Raw genomic sequence first — 17,902 nt, 5'->3', positions numbered from 1 at the left:
ACACATTTCAACTCTTGTTTCGGCAACCTCTCTTTCTCCCCTTTTCCCTCCATCTCTTGTCTATTTTCTCTCCTTGCTTTGTTCCTCATTTCAAAACGATGTCATTGGTTTGACATGACAGGCTGGAAGCTTTTTGCCCGAGCGTTGACATCAAAATTCATTGAAATGGGCACGTGTGAAGAAGCCGCAAGAAGCTGCACCTGCACTCCTTCCCCATCCACCCCTCTCTCTTTCTGTCTTCTTTCATCTCTCCTCTCTCCCCTCCCTCTCTCTCTCTCCTTTCTGTCACCTCACTGTCACTGACAACAGCACCCCAATGTTGAATCTCCTTGTTGTCGCTCCCCATCTGGTGCCAGCCACCAACAACAAGTCAGCTTTTGTTATTATTTCTATGGAGTTTTAAGGTAATAAAGGGAAAAACAGAAACGCTCGACATTCAGGAAATAGATACTGTACCCTGCATTACACGGTGCCTGAGTATGTAACTACTGTTTATTCTTTTTGTCAGTACTCTTCCTTCCGAGTCCTTCCAAGTGTACAATACCCACAAATACAACTTTTCCACAATGCTTGTGTAGGCTCCTACTAGGCCTAGTCTTTAAACGAATCAGACATGGCCTGTGTTAGTAAGTGCCATACTCCCACTCCGTCTCCACACCCCCTCCCGGTGGGTCTCTCTGCATGGCCAGTGTGGCCGGGGTCTCTCTTCCAGATTGATGGTGCAGTACATTAGTTACAGTGCTCTGAAAGCAGTAGGTTCTCCTGTCCTGTCTGTCGGACCAGAGTGGAGGGATGAGTGTGACACAGCCAGCACAGAAACAGATAGAGACACAGCCCAAACAATGGCACAGCCCTCCCTACCTGCCTGTTTCACTGCCTGCCTGCCTGGCTGGTGGATTTATGATGGCGGTGAGTGCGTTTATTATCTCACAAACAGCACAGAGCCCGTGTGGCGATTTATCCCCTTTCAAGGTCCATCCCTGATTTGTGTTGGCAGATCAATCACGAGTGCCTCCACAGAGGGGCTAGGGGAGGGGACAAGGCTTATTACCTGAAAAGGGAGGCAGGACGAGTGGTTGAACCCACCCTCACTTGCCATTCATTACACCCATCTCTGGTTGCCTAACCGACCGGAACCTCAACCAATGGCCACGTTAGGATTTTTATCAGGAAGATAAGTATTTCTTTTTTCTGAGATTTGATTGAAAATCAACTCATCTCTACTTCTTGTTTACCTTAGTTGGTCCCCTTAGTTTCCTTGATTCCTTCCTGTAACACCTCGTCTGTAACCTCCTGTATGAGCCCCCCTCCCCCCCCCTCCCCTCTCTAGCCGTCCACTCCGGGGACACGCTCGCCTGACAAATCACGTTGTCAGATTAGGACCTGGGCAAATTCAATTTCAGCGCCTTGCCAAAGCCGCTCTGAATCTGGGGCTGCGCATGGGACACAAAGCAAACATGACAAGGGTGACTTTTTTGTCACTTCGACCTGGCGCATCATTTGTGAGGCTCATAAAAATGTATCCATGTCGCAGTGAAAGGAGAAGATAGGGAGGAGGAGCGAAATAAAGCAAGACTGAAATGGAGAGCAAGAGGGTGAAGGAGGAAGAGAAGCCAGACAGGGAAAGTAACAAAATAGAAGAAAATAAAATGAATGCCAAGAGGAGAGCCCCAGCCAACCTATTTATGCACAGGGTGGAGGAGAGGGAATGATGAATATTCATGCACAGGGTGGAGGAGAGGGAATGATGAATATTCATGCACAGGGTGGAGGAGAGGGAATGATGAATATTCATGCACAGGGTGGAGGAGAGGGAATGATGAATATTCATGCACAGGGTGGAGGAGAGGGAATGATGAATATTCATGCACAGGGTGGAGGAGAGGGAATGATGAATATTCATGCACAGGGTGGAGGAGAGGGAATGATGAATATTCATGCACAGGGTGGAGGAGAGGGAATGAGGAATATTCATGTCTCAGGGAGGAGGAGAGGGAATTATGAATATTCATGCACAGGGTGGAGGAGAGGGAATTATGAATATTCATGCACAGGGTGGTGAGAGGGAATTATGAATATTCATGCACAGGGTGGAGGAGAGGGAATGATGAATATTCATGCACAGGGAGGAGGAGAGGGAATGATGAATATTCATGCACAGGGAGGAGGAGAGGGAATGATGAATATTCATGTCTCAGGGTGGAGGAGAGGGAATGAGGAATATTCATGTCTCAGGGTGGAGGAGAAGGAATGAGGAATATTCATGTCTCAGGGTGGAGGAGAGGGAATGAGGAATATTCATGTCTCAGGGAGGAGGAGAGGGAATGAGGAATATTCATGTCTCAGGGAGGAGGAGAGGGAATGAGGAATATTCATGCACAGGGAGGAGGAGAGGGAATGATGAATATTCATGTCTCAGGGTGGAGGAGAGGGAATGAGGAATATTCATGTCTCAGGGTGGAGGAGAGGGAATGAGGAATATTCATGTCTCAGGGAGGAGGAGAGGGAATGAGGAATATTCATGCACAGGGAGGAGGAGAGGGAATGATGAATATTCATGTCTCAGGGTGGAGGAGAGGGAATGAGGAATATTCATGTCTCAGGGAGGAGGAGAGGGAATGAGGAATATTCATGTCTCAGGGTGGAGGAGAGGGAATGAGGAATATTCATGTCTCAGGGTGGAGGAGAGGGAATGAGGAATATTCATGTCTCAGGGAGGAGGAGAGGGAATGATGAATATTCATGTCTCAGGGTGGAGGAGAGGGAATGAGGAATATTCATGTCTCAGGGTGGAGGAGAGGGAATGAGGAATATTCATGTCTCAGGGTGGAGGAGAGGGAATGAGGAATATTCATGTCTCAGGGAGGAGGAGAGGGAATGAGGAATCTTCATGTCTCAGGGAGGAGGAGAGGGAATGAGGAATATTCATGTCTCAGGGAGAGGTCTGATTTGATATGTCTCTCCCCATTGTCGACGAATGCTTTAGCCGGCCCGTTTAATATTTCCGGTCTTGTAATCAGTCATCTTCAATCCGCAATGTCGATGAGGCTGTGATTTGATGTAGCCCCCGCTGGTCAGACTCTGGGGAGAGCAGCCCCCCCCTCTCTCTACCTCCCCCCTTTCTCTCCATCTCTCTTTCCTCTCCTCCGCCTCTTTAATACAATGTTTACAAGCCAGCGCATTGTCCTCAACATATTTCAAAGTCCTAAGTGCCTGGGGCGTTTCACTGACAAATCAAATAACAGCAAAATCATTTATTTCCTGCTCCTGCCACTGGCTCTGCAACGGCGGTTAGGAAAGGAGGAGAGGAGGAGAGGGGGTTAAGGGGTGGATTGGAGCATCCAAGAGAATGATTACTTCAATAAAAAAAATTATATCCCAAATCTGCTTAGCAGTCGTACTTTGAGCTGTAATTGTTTCAAATACAGCATGGCCCAAGGGTGGGCAGATTGAGTGGCACTGGGGGAGAAAGGGGAGGGAAGGCGGGTTTGAATCTTGCAGACGATTAAAAGTGTGATTTGTGTTTCTCGATGACTGACTGACCATTTGAGCTGTCCCCTGGGTATTGCATTTTGTCTGAGTGAGTGAGGGGAGAAACAGTGCTGTCTTTCTGTCTGTGTGACTTTAAGCAGAATTGAGTGTTGAAAGAGGGGCGTCATCTGCACAGAGACAGAGGACCGAGGTGTCACCTGAGGGGATACTGAGAAGAATATCACTTATATTAGGACAGACGCAGACATACAGAGAGAGAGGCGTAAGAACATCCTAGAAAGACATGTGACCTCAATCAGAAACATATCTATCTCGAAGTGCACCTCCCATTTGAATGGAAACGCCCAAACCCACCCAAACCCACCAATAACCTGTTTAACTCGGTCTCCCTCTTTCCTCCTACAGTAAGAACCCATCACACGGACACAAGGACGGCAGTGTGGTTCCAGGAACTCCTAAGGTAAGAGGACCTCAGAGACGTTCATGATAAACCAGCAGAATCTCTCTCAGACTCCACAGCCCCAATAAGACCATCATCGTTCCACTGACCAGCTCCCTTACCAGAACAATCTTCCTCTGAACTATCTGAGCCTTATTAGGCTACTGTACTTTCGGTCTAGATCTCTGTTCCACTGGGAGGACACCAGCGGAGCTCGACAAGGCAGTGTCTTAAGGAGAGGTATAGCAGGATCCTCCGGAAGGAAGGCTGTTAAGCTAGCTACTACTGTATCAGCAGAGTGTCCGTGCTCCAGCAGGCAGTGGAGAGGGGAATGGAGGAAGCTGCCATAGATGCACTTCCTATGTTTCATGGCTGTCTGAGTCCTCATTAAAAAGCAGATCCAATAGACCCTGGACAGAGCAGTTTGTGTGAACACCCAATAAGAACCAACGGATAGGGAGACAAAGGACTCTGTAAGACCAAGGACTTTAAAAGGGACTCTAGCTGGGTCTATCTCCTCAGTAGAACGCAGTGTTTCAAAGTGTTCACTTTGAGACTCACTTCAAGCCACATAGCAGCCCTGTAGTCCGCTGGGACAGGGTATGTCCCTCTTATGTTAATAAGAGGTTTCATTCATGTTCTCTCAATGTTGCCACATTTAGCTCTGACAGGCAGGGGCACTGTTCTTCAGGCCCCTCACTGGATGTGCTGAGGGAAGGGAGATAGAGAGGGAGAAAGAGAGAGAGGGATAGTCAGTGACAGAGAGAGAAAGGGAGAGAGTGACAGAAAGAGAGAAAGAGATATGAGAGTTTTTTAAAGTGTAGTCTGGAGCAAGCCGCAGTTGGCACTGGGGGAGAGCTTGATCGTCCCTCTGCCATTAAAGGTAAGATTTGCTGATGGTATGTGTCCCTGCGGAGGGTAAAGATGCTATGAAGGATGTCTGTCTCTTAATGATCACTGTACCTGTCTGGTAAAAGGGGACCTTTAATATCTTTAACATCTTCAAAGACACGCTTTAATGTGCTCAACAGTGTTTCCACTACTCTTCATTCAACTGCCATTTCAGAAGACATTTACTGGGTTGAGATGAAATGGATGAACTTGATAAAAAATATTTAATGGAGATTGGAGACAGGTTTTTATCAATACAAGCTATGAGGCTCACCCTACCTCACTATTACCTTCTGATGGTGCCTAGTTCAGAGTCAGACAGACAGGGTCTGGGGAGAGTCAGATAGACAGGGACTGGGGAGAGTCAGACAGACAGGGGCTAGGGGAGAGTCAGACAGACAGAGGCTAGGGGAGAGTCAGACAGACAGGGTCTGGGGAGAGTCAGACAGGCAGGGACTGGGGAGAGTCAGACAGACAGGGGCTAGGGGAGAGTCAGACAGACAGGGTCTGGGGAGAGTCAAACAGACAGGGGCTAGGGGAGAGTCAGACAGACAGAGGCTAGGGGAGAGTCAGACAGACAGGGTCTGGGGAGAGTCAGACAGGCAGGGACTGGGGAGAGTCAGACAGACAGGGGCTAGGGGAGAGTCAGACAGACAGGGTCTGGGGAGAGTCAGACAGACAGGGGCTAGGGGAGAGTCAGACAGGCAGGGACTGGGGAGAGTCAGACAGACAGGGGCTAGGGGAGAGTCAGACAGACAGGGTCTGGGGAGAGTCAGACAGACAGGGGCTAGGGGAGAGTCAGACAGACAGGGTCTGGGGAGATTCAGACAGGCAGGGACTGGGGAGAGTCAGACAGACAGGGGCTAGGGGAGAGTCAGACAGACATGGTCTGGGGAGAGTCAGACAGGCAGGGACTGGGGAGAGTCAGACAGACAGGGGCTAGGGGAGAGTCAGACAGACATGGTCTTGGAAGACTCAGACAGACAGGGGCTAGGGGAGAATCAGACAGACATGGTCTTGGAAGACTCAGACAGACAGGGGCTAGGGGAGAATCAGACAGACAGGGGTTGGGGAACAGGAGTAATCGTGGTTAGTGGGGAAAATGGGAGTAAGGGAACAGGGATTGAACAGGGACTGGGGGTGAGGGGAACAGAACAGGCCATCTGAGCGAGGCGTGACTGAGCATTCCCCAGTAGGTGCTTAGTATTCCGACACACCGTGTGAAAAATGAAGAAGCTGGTTAGAGATCACAGGGGCTGCTGCTTCCTGTGCCCAGTCTGCCTTCCAGACCTTCCTACCGGTTGTAAAGCGGATTAACCTCTCCCACTTCACAGCTGCCACAACGGCCACCCGCCCCCTCTCAACCACGCCATCGCCATAGCGACTCCGTGTCAGCCCTGTGCCTCTTAATCCTCGAGGTCAGGGGGCAACGGTACGGCAAGACAAGATGAGGGGAGATGAACACGTTATCTAACATGGCACCTCCTGTATCTAACGCTGGCCTCAATCTGTTAATTAGTCAACACATTACAAACCATTACACTCAAGTAGAATAACAAGTAGTAGTTATCAGAAGCTTGTGCTAATTGACACATAGGCATTCAAAATGCAACGTTATAATGTTGTATAGTAGCTAACAATTCCAGTTACATCAATGAATAAAAGCCACACAAATAAACAGCAGTTCCGTGACCTTGCCGTCCCGAAGAATAAAAAGACATGCATAATGCTTAATTTACTGTCCCAGCACTAGGGGTCTGCCATTTCTCACATATTAATATTAGATTATAGTTGTCGGCCACTTATGCCCCTGCTCTCTCCTCTCTCCTTGATTAATAGGAACACTTTGTAAATACAAATATTTCATAGCAGTCTTGTAAAGAGCTGGATCTCTGTCAACTCTTCCCCGTAAAGTAAGCACTATTTCCCCTTCCCCCTTCTTCCCCCCTTTTCTCTTGTTCATTTGGGAAATAAACTCAATTAAGTTTGTCAGTGGGGCAGGCCTGTAATGTCGGAGGCTCTTTGGAGGCTGTCAGAAGAGGTTTATAGATGACCAAGGTGTCCTGTAATGTTGGCTTGTGTCCTCCTCCAATCCTCCACTGCAGCATTCCCCCTCTTCTCTTCCTCTCACAACAACTGTCCTGCTCTTTCTCCCCAGTCTATGCTGTTGTCGGTGCACATCAAACGCGAGGGAGAGTCGCCGGTGGTCTCCCCTCTCTCTTCTGAAGATGCCCACCACTCCGACAGATACCAGGTGAGCTGCCTGCTCTGTGCCCTGCCTGGAGAAACAGGATGAATTTCCAAATGGCAGTAGAACACTATGTAGGGAATAGGGTGCTAACTGGGACGTAAACCAGGATGTTGCTCTTGGCCCACATATTAAGCATCATAATCCCATTTTCATATCCTGTCACATGACAAGAAATATGGATTAAAGCCACTATGAAATGTACTTCTGGGAAAATAAAAGGAAAAGTCGAAGGAAGAATAGCAATGGAAGGACAACATACAAAAAGTACCCTGCTACTCTCTGTTAGGGAGGTTAAACTGATTCACATTAGACAGACTCATGCGGCGATGGTCGAGATGATGTTGAGGTGGTAATTTGTTGTTTTAGTGTTGAACACACAGCATTGACTCAGCCAATCATCTGGCTCTCACATCTTATCATGGAGTGGATCAGGCATCAGCCCAGCTGCCTACCTCCCTCTATCCTCCCTGGATGTGTCCCAAATGGCACCCAATTCCCTTTATAGTGCACTACTTTTGACGGAGCCCATGGGTAGTGCACTGTATAGGGAATAAGGTGTCATTTGGAATGCAGCACCTCAATCCTCCCACTATCTCTGGCAAAGATTTGCCCAGGCTGTAATGTGTTTCCCTGTTCAGATAGGTAATCACCCACAATTTACCTCAAGCAATGCTCTTATGCTCCCTAAGCCTGGATGGTATCTCTTCTGGTCCACCATGTCCTTGACATGTCTCCCCACCTCATTCTGCTGGAGGCCTCACCACTACAGATAGGCTGCGTCCCATACAGCACCCTACTCCACACACAGTGTACTACTTTTGATCAGACCCCTATGGGCCCTGGTCAAATGTAGTGCACTATATAGGGAATAGGGTGGCGTATGGGACGCTGGCATAGATTAGTTAGGATTAAACTGCTTCATACAGCACAGTGTTTTAACCTAAGTTATAAGGTTATGATGGAGCTTAAAACATTTTTACATCTCAAAGTTTGGTATTTCAAACTCATACGGCAATGATTTATTATTTGGGTTAAGTGGCTTTTTCCCTTATACCATAAAGTAAGAGCTATGAAGTGTAAGACATCATATCCATACATTGACACGCCTATTAAAGGGGCTGTGGTGAAAGTATATATTTTCATTAGTAAAGCTGCTGCTGAAACCATTTCATGCAAACGATTAAACAGATGCTTTTCCCCCCTTAAATGTTAGCTTTTTTTTCTTTTTTTTTCGTAACATGAGCTATCATGTGGTTGTGTAAGCCATTTAGATAGTTTCATCCAAAATGGCACCCTATTCCCTGTATAGTGTGCTATATTTGACCAGAGTCCTATGAGCCCTGGTCAAAAGTAATGCACTAAGTATGGAGTAGGGTATAATTTGGGATGCTGCATAGTGGATCATCATATCATGGGCAGGTTGTATATGAGCACAACTCAAGTGTCAGTGTAAGAGGCCTCTCTGGTATATGATGGACGATCCACTCGCTAGGAGTTTGAACTTGTGCCCACACTCTGTGCCATTGTCAATGAGTGGGCATCCATCCATTGCCTTGAATGGCCCTGCTGGTGTCAGCAAATAGCCTACCCACTCTGAAAGAGAGGGGAGAAGAAAAATAGGTGGTCCCATTTAACCCATAGAATTCATAGCCTATTTCGTATGTCACTTTCATATGATGAGAAAATTATGAAACACTCATTTTCATGAAATGAAATAAAAAGTTTGTACTATTAGTATTGTCTGCAAAAAAAAAACTAGGTTTAGATATGATGCATGGAACTAGTTTACCCTACAAGTTGCTTGAGACAAATTTGAATCAATCTTAAAATCTCAAATCAAATGAACTTCCTTTGAAGTCACTGTATTACGTACTGCTGCTCCCTAGTGGCCAATAGTGGAACAACACCGGGCGTCCTCTGAACTTTCACTCCGATGTTTAGTCACATGATACGCGCCAAGCCAACATGGCGACGGCGATTAAGAAAGCGGCTTTGTAGGCGCCACATTCAATCCTTTGGCATCCTTATAAAATTATTGACTCAAAAGTGTATTCATGGTGCGGTGTACTACCGGGAGGCCTAAATGATAGACGTGTAAAAGTGAGTTTGTCGGCTTGAAAAGGCTTTGAACAAAAACTTGCGACCCTGTTATGGAAGAGACGATACAGCCCATAAAAGAAGTAGGTTTTTGTTTACTATCAAGCTTAAACTTGCAGGGCACTCTGTAGAATCCAAATCAATCCAGCCATGAGCTGCTACTAATGTATCTATAAACAATATAAATTGTAAGGTCCATATCTAATGCATATTTTTTGTGTTTCCTTTCTTCCTACTTGTAGACATTTTTAAGAGTGCGAGCAAACAGGCAAACGCGGTTGAATGGTATGTATACATTTCCTTTTTCTTGTAAAGTTCCTAATTATTCTTCATAAACATCTTACACATTTGTATTTTTTATAAGTTCATTTCTGGTACAACATCCTGTAGAATTACTTCATAAATATTGATTAAGCCAGGTATATCTTAATCTGCCGATTCTCACAGACAATGTGTATGCAATGACATGATTGGAGCCTAGTTTATCTTGGTGAAAATGGTGCCAAAGGCTTGTGACATTATTAAGGCAATTTCCTAAAACAAAACATTTACTCATCAAATCATTTTCTGTTCATATTTATTGAGTATCCTATGATTGTCATAGAACAGTTTTCTTTTCTTTTTTTATACATTACACTACTGAAAAAACTGATTGCTCAACCAAATATCATCTGCACTACAGTTGGTGGAATTGTCAATCAAAGTTGAAGCAGCAAACAACTGGGGAGGCGATTGTGCATCTTCAGAGTAAGAACAGAGTCATAGCGTAGGTCTGGATGGACCGGCTGACAGTCAGTCCGTGGACCCTTGACCAGGCTGTGTTTGGTTTGACCATGCATTTCTACCCTGCATAGCCATAACCTTGGCTCTGCCATCGATAGAACACGTTATGGTTAAGTATAGCCAGAGACCCATGTCGAACAAAGCCCTGTGTGGCCTTGCTGACAGCCCTTCATACAGTGGACCAGCTCCAGGCTGTAGCCTACATTACAGCTACAGAGCCAGCCCTGACCCTTGTTGCCCAACTGAGTCTGGTGGGGGGGTCAGGAGTCCTGGCTGCCCCTGTGTGTCTCCGTCCCTGCTGTTCCCTTGACCTAGCGCCTACACGAGCAGAGGATCTATTAACCCTTGACCTTCTTGATATGTTGACAGTCGATGACCTCTGCTGGTGCAGGCGCTACGCCAAGGAAAGTGTCAAAAATGCTCCCCTTGGACTGCACAATGGAGCCCCCCTTGCCCCCTGCTGCATTGGCCACGGTAAGAGCCTGCCCCCCGTCCCCTCCCCAACACCCCCTCTGTCAGCCAGCGGGCCCAGGCTCCCTCTCTGCCTCCATTGGCATCTGCACCAGCCTCGGCAGCAGCCTCAGTGCTGCTATGAAAAGAAGCGGTGCCGACTTTGTTTAAACTCAAGCCTCCATTAATGTCTATTACCTCTCATGTGGAACCTGAATGATTCTGAGGGGGGGAGGGGGGGATGGGGGACGACTCGTGCCGGGCCTAATTAATCGTCCCTTTCTGTCTGCGTTTAATGAAGCCCTACTCGATTACCATCACCCGTTCCCTGGCCTGGGAGAGAGATTATTAGTAGCTGTCCCAATCTCCCCAAAGTTATGGCGCGTTGTCCTTCCTCCTTTCGCCGTCCCTCCTCGGGTCCCCCTTGGCCCCTTTCGCAATCACAGCCACCTAAAAATTAATGTCCCCGGACGCCATTTGCAGTTAAGAAAAAGCGACAAAGACTTACGGCGCATTGGCCGCTGTTCTGCTGTGTTAAATTTCAAATTATGCGGTGGGGGGAGTTGTCGACTAGTGCTGTAGAAGGATTGTTGAGTCTCGTGACCTAGACCTACAGTAGACCATCCTTACCCGTCCTATGGAGAGAGGGAACCAAGTTCAGGCCTATCGTCTCCTAAAACAATGTCAGTTTCTATGAGGAGAGTAAATGACCATATCCTGTGGAAAAAGAGGAGGAACCTTCTCAATGTTTAGCTTCTCCTCAAACACTGGTTGAAGAGAATAGATTGCCCTCTCTTTTTGTCATCACGGCACGGTGTTAGAACATTAGACTGTAGCCTCCTGGGCATCTCGTAGTAAGAGTGCTGGTCTAGGATCAGGTTCCCCCTGACCATGTAATCTTATTCATTTTTTGGTCTAAAAGGCAAAACTGAGACATGTTATGAGTACGGTCCTGACGTTAGACCAGTTGTGGCGCAGAGGAGGATTGTCACAGCGGCATCTCCACTCGCTGTTGTAATTCCTGATCTTCCGGTACCAGACACTGTGGCATCTTCTAAGAGACCTGGGGCGCATCGATTCCTCACCACTCCACTGACCCGCGTTATTGCCAGCGAGACAGCAAACTTCTCTGACATGTTGTGAATGCCAATAGCGTTCACCGCTGCTCTTCTGCCAAGCAGAGGAGAGACACACAGTACACAGCTGGAGGACAGAGGAGAGACACAGTACACAGCTGGAGGACAGAGGAGATGGAAAACCCCCAAAAGACTACCATGAATTTACAGTGTGTTTTTCATCCATGTCAAATGCAATACCGGTTGCCATATTCAAAGAGAGCCTGGTTGTGACAGAGGCATTCTGCTGGGCTGTATTGCCTGCTATGAGCCTGTTATCCACCCTGACAGGGGGTTTAATTTGATCAAATAACTCATTAGGCTATATCAGATTCTAATCAAGAACATTCGGTTGATTGTGTTTTTTGGCTTGCGTTCTCTTTTACTGCATTTCAACCAATCATGTCATTGTAGCCACATCGCTGTCTGCTGAAGTCAATGGACCTACCGATGTGATATTTTAGTACGACACTTAAAACAGAGAAATACAAAAACAAGTCCCAGATTGCTGTGTATTTTTGTCATGATTCTAACCACCTCTTCCTCTGCTTCTTTGTGTTTCAGCCCGGATTGGGAAGATGAAGCGCCGGAAGCCAGAGGATGGGCAGGTATGTCCACTGTGCAGCGCGCCGCTGGCAGGGACCGAGGAGGAGATGAGTAGGCATGTGGAACAATGTCTGTTCAAGGTAGCCTCACGTCCCTACCCGTACCCTCAGCCTCGGGCGTCTAGTCAACCAATCACCATCTTTCTAGTCACTAGTCACCACCACGCTATCTAGTGTCTATCCACTCTGCTCCCGCTCTTTCCCCTGGATCTGACCTAGCGTACACACTACTTAGAAATGACATAGATATGGCAGACTCAGAACACATGGAAACAGTAGCCACCAGGGCTTCCTGACAAGCTCTTATTTTACTTGTCCTCCAAGCACTGAATCTATCTCACTCCAGTCTCAAAGAAGGACCTTTCCTCTTTGCTCTATGCTGATGACTTGTAGTACCAGTTAGATGTTCAGCAGAAAGAATCATTAGTCTAGGAAAACGGCTCTCTCTCCTGTCGAATAGTTAGCCCACTAGATGGCTAGTGAGGTCTCCTGACCAACACAGATTCATGCTCACTGTCATTGTAACCACTTCTCCTTCGCTCACAGAATAGGATAGATATATTTATAGTAATCATGCTCTCATAAACTTGGCTGTAACGTTGGTCATGATGCTCCACTTGCCCCCCTACTTTGGTGATGGTCTTTCCAAATCTTACAGATGCATTAGTTGTAGTTTTACTAACACCTATTGTGCATCATAGCTAATTTTGTATTAATCTATATTATTCAATATTTTAATTTGAATGAATACAAAGATTACTGATCATTTTGTATTGAACATTTAGATTATTTCTGACAGGAGACAGTTTTTTCCACTCCAAGCCCTACCCTGTGTCTGGGTCAGTGTTGACAGTGTCTTTGTTCTCTCAGAGGGAGGGTGCGTTTGCTGAGGATGACTCTGCAGACATGGACGGAGAGAACGGGACCCGCTTCGAGGAGTACGAGTGGTGCGGCCAGAAGAGGGTCAGAGCTACCACCCTGCTGGAAGGAGGCTTCAGAGGTACACTATGCACTACAACCCTATGGACGTGATCAAAAGTAGTCCACTATAAAGGGAATAGGTGCCAATTGGGATGTAAATCAGTTTTTCACTCTAAGAAAATCAGTCTACTTTGGTTCTTACATTAAAATGACAAAACATTTGTGCAACATTTGAGCAATAACAAAGTGTTTAGGGTAGTTGAAAGTATCCTAACGATAAGAGTCTAAAGCCAGTACAGCAAAATGCCTTCCAGCACGCAACAGGACCCACTCTGAACAACATTCCCTGCTAGTCACAATTCTCCTTCAGTATAACAACAGGTTGAGTCTGTGCATCATTGCCTTTTTAAAAGGACGTGGCTGGGTGCAGAGAGGCTAACATGCCCTGGGCTGCAGCCAGACATGGTGGACAGCTTTGGCTCTGTTTACTAAATTACACCCTATTCACTACGTAGTGCACTACTACATAGTGCACCCTATGGGTTCTGTACAAAAGTAGTGCACTGAATAGGGTGCCATTTGGGACACACTACATCTGTCTCTCCAGCTGCAGTGTGGGGCCATGTGGCCCCGGTCCAGACGGGGGACAGCCCAGTCCGGTCCTGGCCCCAGCCCTTTAGGAGGGAAAGGAAAACACATTTAGCTGTGCAATTGACCCGTCTGAACCTATGAGGAGTGGTGTGTGGAAGGGAAATGGGCCAGTGACCCCCAGGTTCCCCTCAGCCCAGCAATGCAATTATAGCCCTGGACCTAAAGCGGCCCACTAGGGACCATAGGCTGCTCTTTCCTCCTAACCCCCCCCCGAAACTTATCTTATCTTATGGGAGGGCTAGAATTGAATATCAAATCGGTAATCATTGACAACGAGACATCAGTGGGATATTGACTGGAATGCTCAATAACCTGTAAGTTATCTATTTTTAATTTCCCTGTACAATACAGGGACTTTCAAACGTAGGCTGTGATTTAGATGCTGTAATGAATTGATCCAACCTAGCCACTGTGTGCTCACCTAAATGATTTGTGAATATTTAGAATGCCATTGGTCCATGATCAATAGCTAGTGTAGTCCGCTTGATTGGACAAGTGTATGATTTGGCCATAGGTCAGCGTTCATTATCTCATGTCCGACAGACAGGCCTTTGCTTCACTGCTAGAGAAAGCTATGAAAATGAATTGGCCACAGGTCCTCATGGTGTGAGTCTACAGATCACAGGAAAGCAAAGAGTCCTTGTCTTCTCTAAGGGCCCGTTTAAAACTCTCAAAGTCCCCAAATTTGATCCAGGTGGTAAAACTGCATTACAAAGCCCTTTGCCTTTTGGCCCCTCTCTCTCTCGCTACAAACCTGACCAGACAGACATCAACAGCCTACAGATCAATTTGATATCTCGACTGAACCTCCTGAGCAGGAGGCTGTCCGTCTGTCTGTCTCTGTCTGTCCATTCATCTAATGAGCAGCAGACCCCTTCTGGCCGGCTGTGATAGCCCGGCGTCCTGTGATGTGACACAGATAAGGGCTGGTCAAAGCCAGAGGTGCTTTCTGCTGCTCTTAGCCAGCCTGGAGAGACCACTTGAAAGCAACCCCCCGCACCCCCCCAGAAGCTCAGAAGGTGGATTTGCCTTGAAAGCTTTGCTGCAGTCAGCCTTGGTTCAATGGGCCCAGCCAGGCAGAATCCACCATCTACCCAGCCCAGGGGGGTGGTAGACGCGGGGAGGAGAGACCGAGATGAGGGGCTTCAATGGGATAAGAGAGGCCTATCCTCTGTGAGCCACCAGCACCACCACCGCCACCTCTCTCGCTTTGAGGAGAGGGAAGAAAGGCAAAGGGAAGCCGTTTAAACACCAGAGAAAAGTCGAGGACCAGGAGAGAGAGGGAGGAAAATCGAACAGGATCACTTTCTGCTTGAGACGTGTGGGGCCCAGCCCTCACGTGGTCCTCCTGTGTACATGGCTTATGAGGGCCTGGGAGAAAAGCACTAAAGGCTGATATATTGAGGAAGAGGGTCAGATCTGATCCCAGCAGCCTGATAGTGAAGACCAAGGCTAAGTGGGCCGATCCTGGGAGAGAGGATTTGGGGCCGCTGACTGAAGATGGCAGCGGGGACAGAAGGCACTCTCTGCTTTGTAAACAGGCTTCAAAGATGGCGGCCATCTCTGTTCCATCTCTGTCCCATCATCTCTCCAGACGTGTCCTGTAAATGCCAGAGAGAGATGATGGATATGACCAGAGCCGACTGGGGAGGGCTGATAAGGGCTATAAGCACCATGGCAACCGGCTGTTATTGGTCAGACTGTCTCTCATGTTGATTGGTCCCTTGACCCCTCCTCGCCACTCGCTCAGAACCTTAGCGTTGTCTCTGTCTCATCTCCAGATGGTGGTGACATATGGAGATAGGTGTTCCATGTCACAGTCACGTCTGTGTTACACAGGGAAGAACACATGTATTTGACATGTTCATGTCAATGAGATGCACAAGATTGGTTATGATAATGATTGTGGAGGATATGCAAGGGACGGGTGCCATTTAGGTGCACCTGTGTAGTGTGTGTGTCGGTGTGCATGGAGGTGTGTGTGTTAAGGGCTGGAAAGGGTCGGAAACTTTCCAGTAAATTTCCGGGAATTTTCCATGGGAAGTTAAGCCCGGGAATTTTGCTTAAATTCATCAAAAATCTAAAAAGTTAGCTTATAACGGTGAAACTTTTTTGTGGGTTATACACATAAGGCAATTCTTGGTCTTGTGGCATATTTTGGTTAAACTATCCCCAATTCAATGGAATTGCACCCCTCTGCATGCACAGTGCATTCTTCCATCACATGTGCAGTGCACTCGTCCATCACATGTACAGCTGATTCTCAAGGTCTTACACTAATGAGCTGCTATTGAGCCCAACACTACTACACTGTCTGAGCCAAGGACTACATGTTTTATGGTCATTTTTGATTTTGAATATATTTTATAACATTATTTTTTGTTAATCGTAAATAGTAGCCTACAGCAAAGTGTTTAAGTCATTTCTAACTTGTTAACAATTTCTGCTAGTTAGTTTTTGCCACCATGTGGGTTTTAGCTAGCTTGAGCCTGCTAACTGAGTGTTAATTCACCTGTTTCCATACACATTTCATTTTAAAACATTTATTATAAAGGAGTTGTTTAATCTAACCTGTTAACTATTTATCTGTACATGTAATTGTATTTTTTATTTATTTTTACTCATTTTTTTCCAGTCTTTACAGCAAAATTCCACGGGCACAATCTGATGTGTGGAGACATTTCACTGCAGCTAATGTAGAAGGAAAATATGTGTACATATGTGTACATTACAAATACTGTGCCAAATCATATGTGAAGAATGCATCAAAGATGCAGAATCATCTGGCCAAGTGCATAAAGAATCAGACAATTTTTTGACTCAATGGAGGAACGTAGTCAGATAATTGCTGATGAATGTCCTGCTTGAGCTGTGTATGCAACTGGTTCACCTCTTCTGCTCACAGGTAATGTGTATTGGAAGAAATTTCTGAATGTTCCTCACCCAGCATACACCCCTCCAACCAGACATGCTTTATTTACTCATTTGCTGGATGCAGAGTTCAACAGAGTTCAAGTGAAGGTCAAGCAAATCATAGAGAAAGCAGACTGTATTGCAATCATCTCTGATGGGTGGTCGAATGTTCGTGGGCAAGGAATAATTAACTACTTCATCTCCATCCCGCAACCAGTAATCTACAAGAGCACAGACGCCAGGGACAACAGACACACCGGTCACTACATTGCAGATGAGCTGAAGGCAGTCATCAATGACCTTGGACCACAGAATGTATATGCACTGGTGACAAACAATGCTGCGAACATGAAGGCTGCTTGGTCTAAAGTGGAGGAGTCCTACATCACACTCATTGGCTGTGCCGCTCATGCATTGAATCTGCTCCTCAAGGACATCATGGCACTGAAAACAATGGATGCACTCAACAAGAGAGCTAAGGAAATGGTTAGGTATGTGAAGGGTCATCAAGTTATAGCAGCAATCTACCTCACCAAGCAAAGTGAGAAGAATAAGAGCACCACATTGAAGCTGCCCAGCAACACCTGTTGGGGTGGTGATGTCATCCTGTTTGACAGTCTCCTGGAGGGGAAGGAGTCTCTCCAAGAAATGGCCATATCACAGTCTGCCGATATGGACAGCCCCATCAAGAGGATCCTCCTGGATGATGTATTTTGGGAGAGAGTGGTAAGCAGCCTGAAACTTCTGAACCCTATAGCAGTAGCCATTGCACGGATTGAGGGAGACAGTGCCATCCTTTCAGATGTTCAGACTCTGCTTGCAGATGTAAGAGAATAAATCCGTACTGCCCTGCCCACTTCACTGTTGCTCCAAGCAGAGGAAACTGCAGTTCTGAAATGCATCAAAAAGCGTGAAGACTTCTGCCTGAAGCCCATACACACCGCAGCGTACATTTTGGACCCCAAGTATGCTGGCAAGAGCATCCTGTCTGGTGCAGAGATCAACAAGGCCTATGGTGTCATCACTACCGTGTCTCACCACCTTGGCCTGGATGAGGGCAAGATTCTTGGCTATCTGGAAAGGTACACTTCCAAGCAAGGGCTTTGGGATGGCGATGCTACATGGCAGTCGTGCCAACATATCTCATCAGCCACCTGGTGGAAGGCACTTTGTGGATCTTACCAATGTTGCCTCCATCATCCTCCAAATCCCACCAACATCAGCCGCCTCAGAGCGCAACTGGTCCTCGTTTGGAAACACACACCAAAGCACACAACAGGCTGACCAATACAAG

General features: G+C 46.9%; 1 protein-coding gene across 6 annotated transcripts in view; it reads left to right on the top strand.

Annotated features, from left to right (window-relative positions):
* Positions 1–17,902, top strand: part of LOC106599374 (E3 ubiquitin-protein ligase RNF220) — a 190,375-nt gene that overhangs the window by 145,704 nt on the left and 26,769 nt on the right. For 2 of the 6 annotated variants that reach the window (XM_014190573.2, XM_014190575.2), the window contains exons 4-9: positions 3,898–3,952; positions 6,981–7,076; positions 9,413–9,455; positions 10,323–10,427; positions 12,083–12,204; positions 12,994–13,123. In XM_014190573.2, the coding sequence (XP_014046048.1) occupies positions 3,898–3,952; positions 6,981–7,076; positions 9,413–9,455; positions 10,323–10,427; positions 12,083–12,204; positions 12,994–13,123 (551 nt within the window). Of the gene's footprint in view, positions 1–3,897; positions 3,953–6,980; positions 7,077–9,009; positions 9,254–9,412; positions 9,456–10,322; positions 10,428–12,082; positions 12,205–12,993; positions 13,124–17,902 lie in introns of those variants that run through there. The other 4 variants (XM_014190577.2, XM_014190580.2, XM_014190578.2 and 1 more) reach the window with 4 other exon arrangements.

The sequence above is a fragment of the Salmo salar genome, chromosome ssa03 (genome assembly GCF_905237065.1).
Source record: "Salmo salar chromosome ssa03, Ssal_v3.1, whole genome shotgun sequence".
Taxonomy (NCBI): Eukaryota; Metazoa; Chordata; class Actinopteri; order Salmoniformes; family Salmonidae; genus Salmo; species Salmo salar.
The sequence above is the reverse complement of the archived record's forward strand: the minus strand, read 5'-3'. Positions and strand labels throughout refer to the sequence as shown.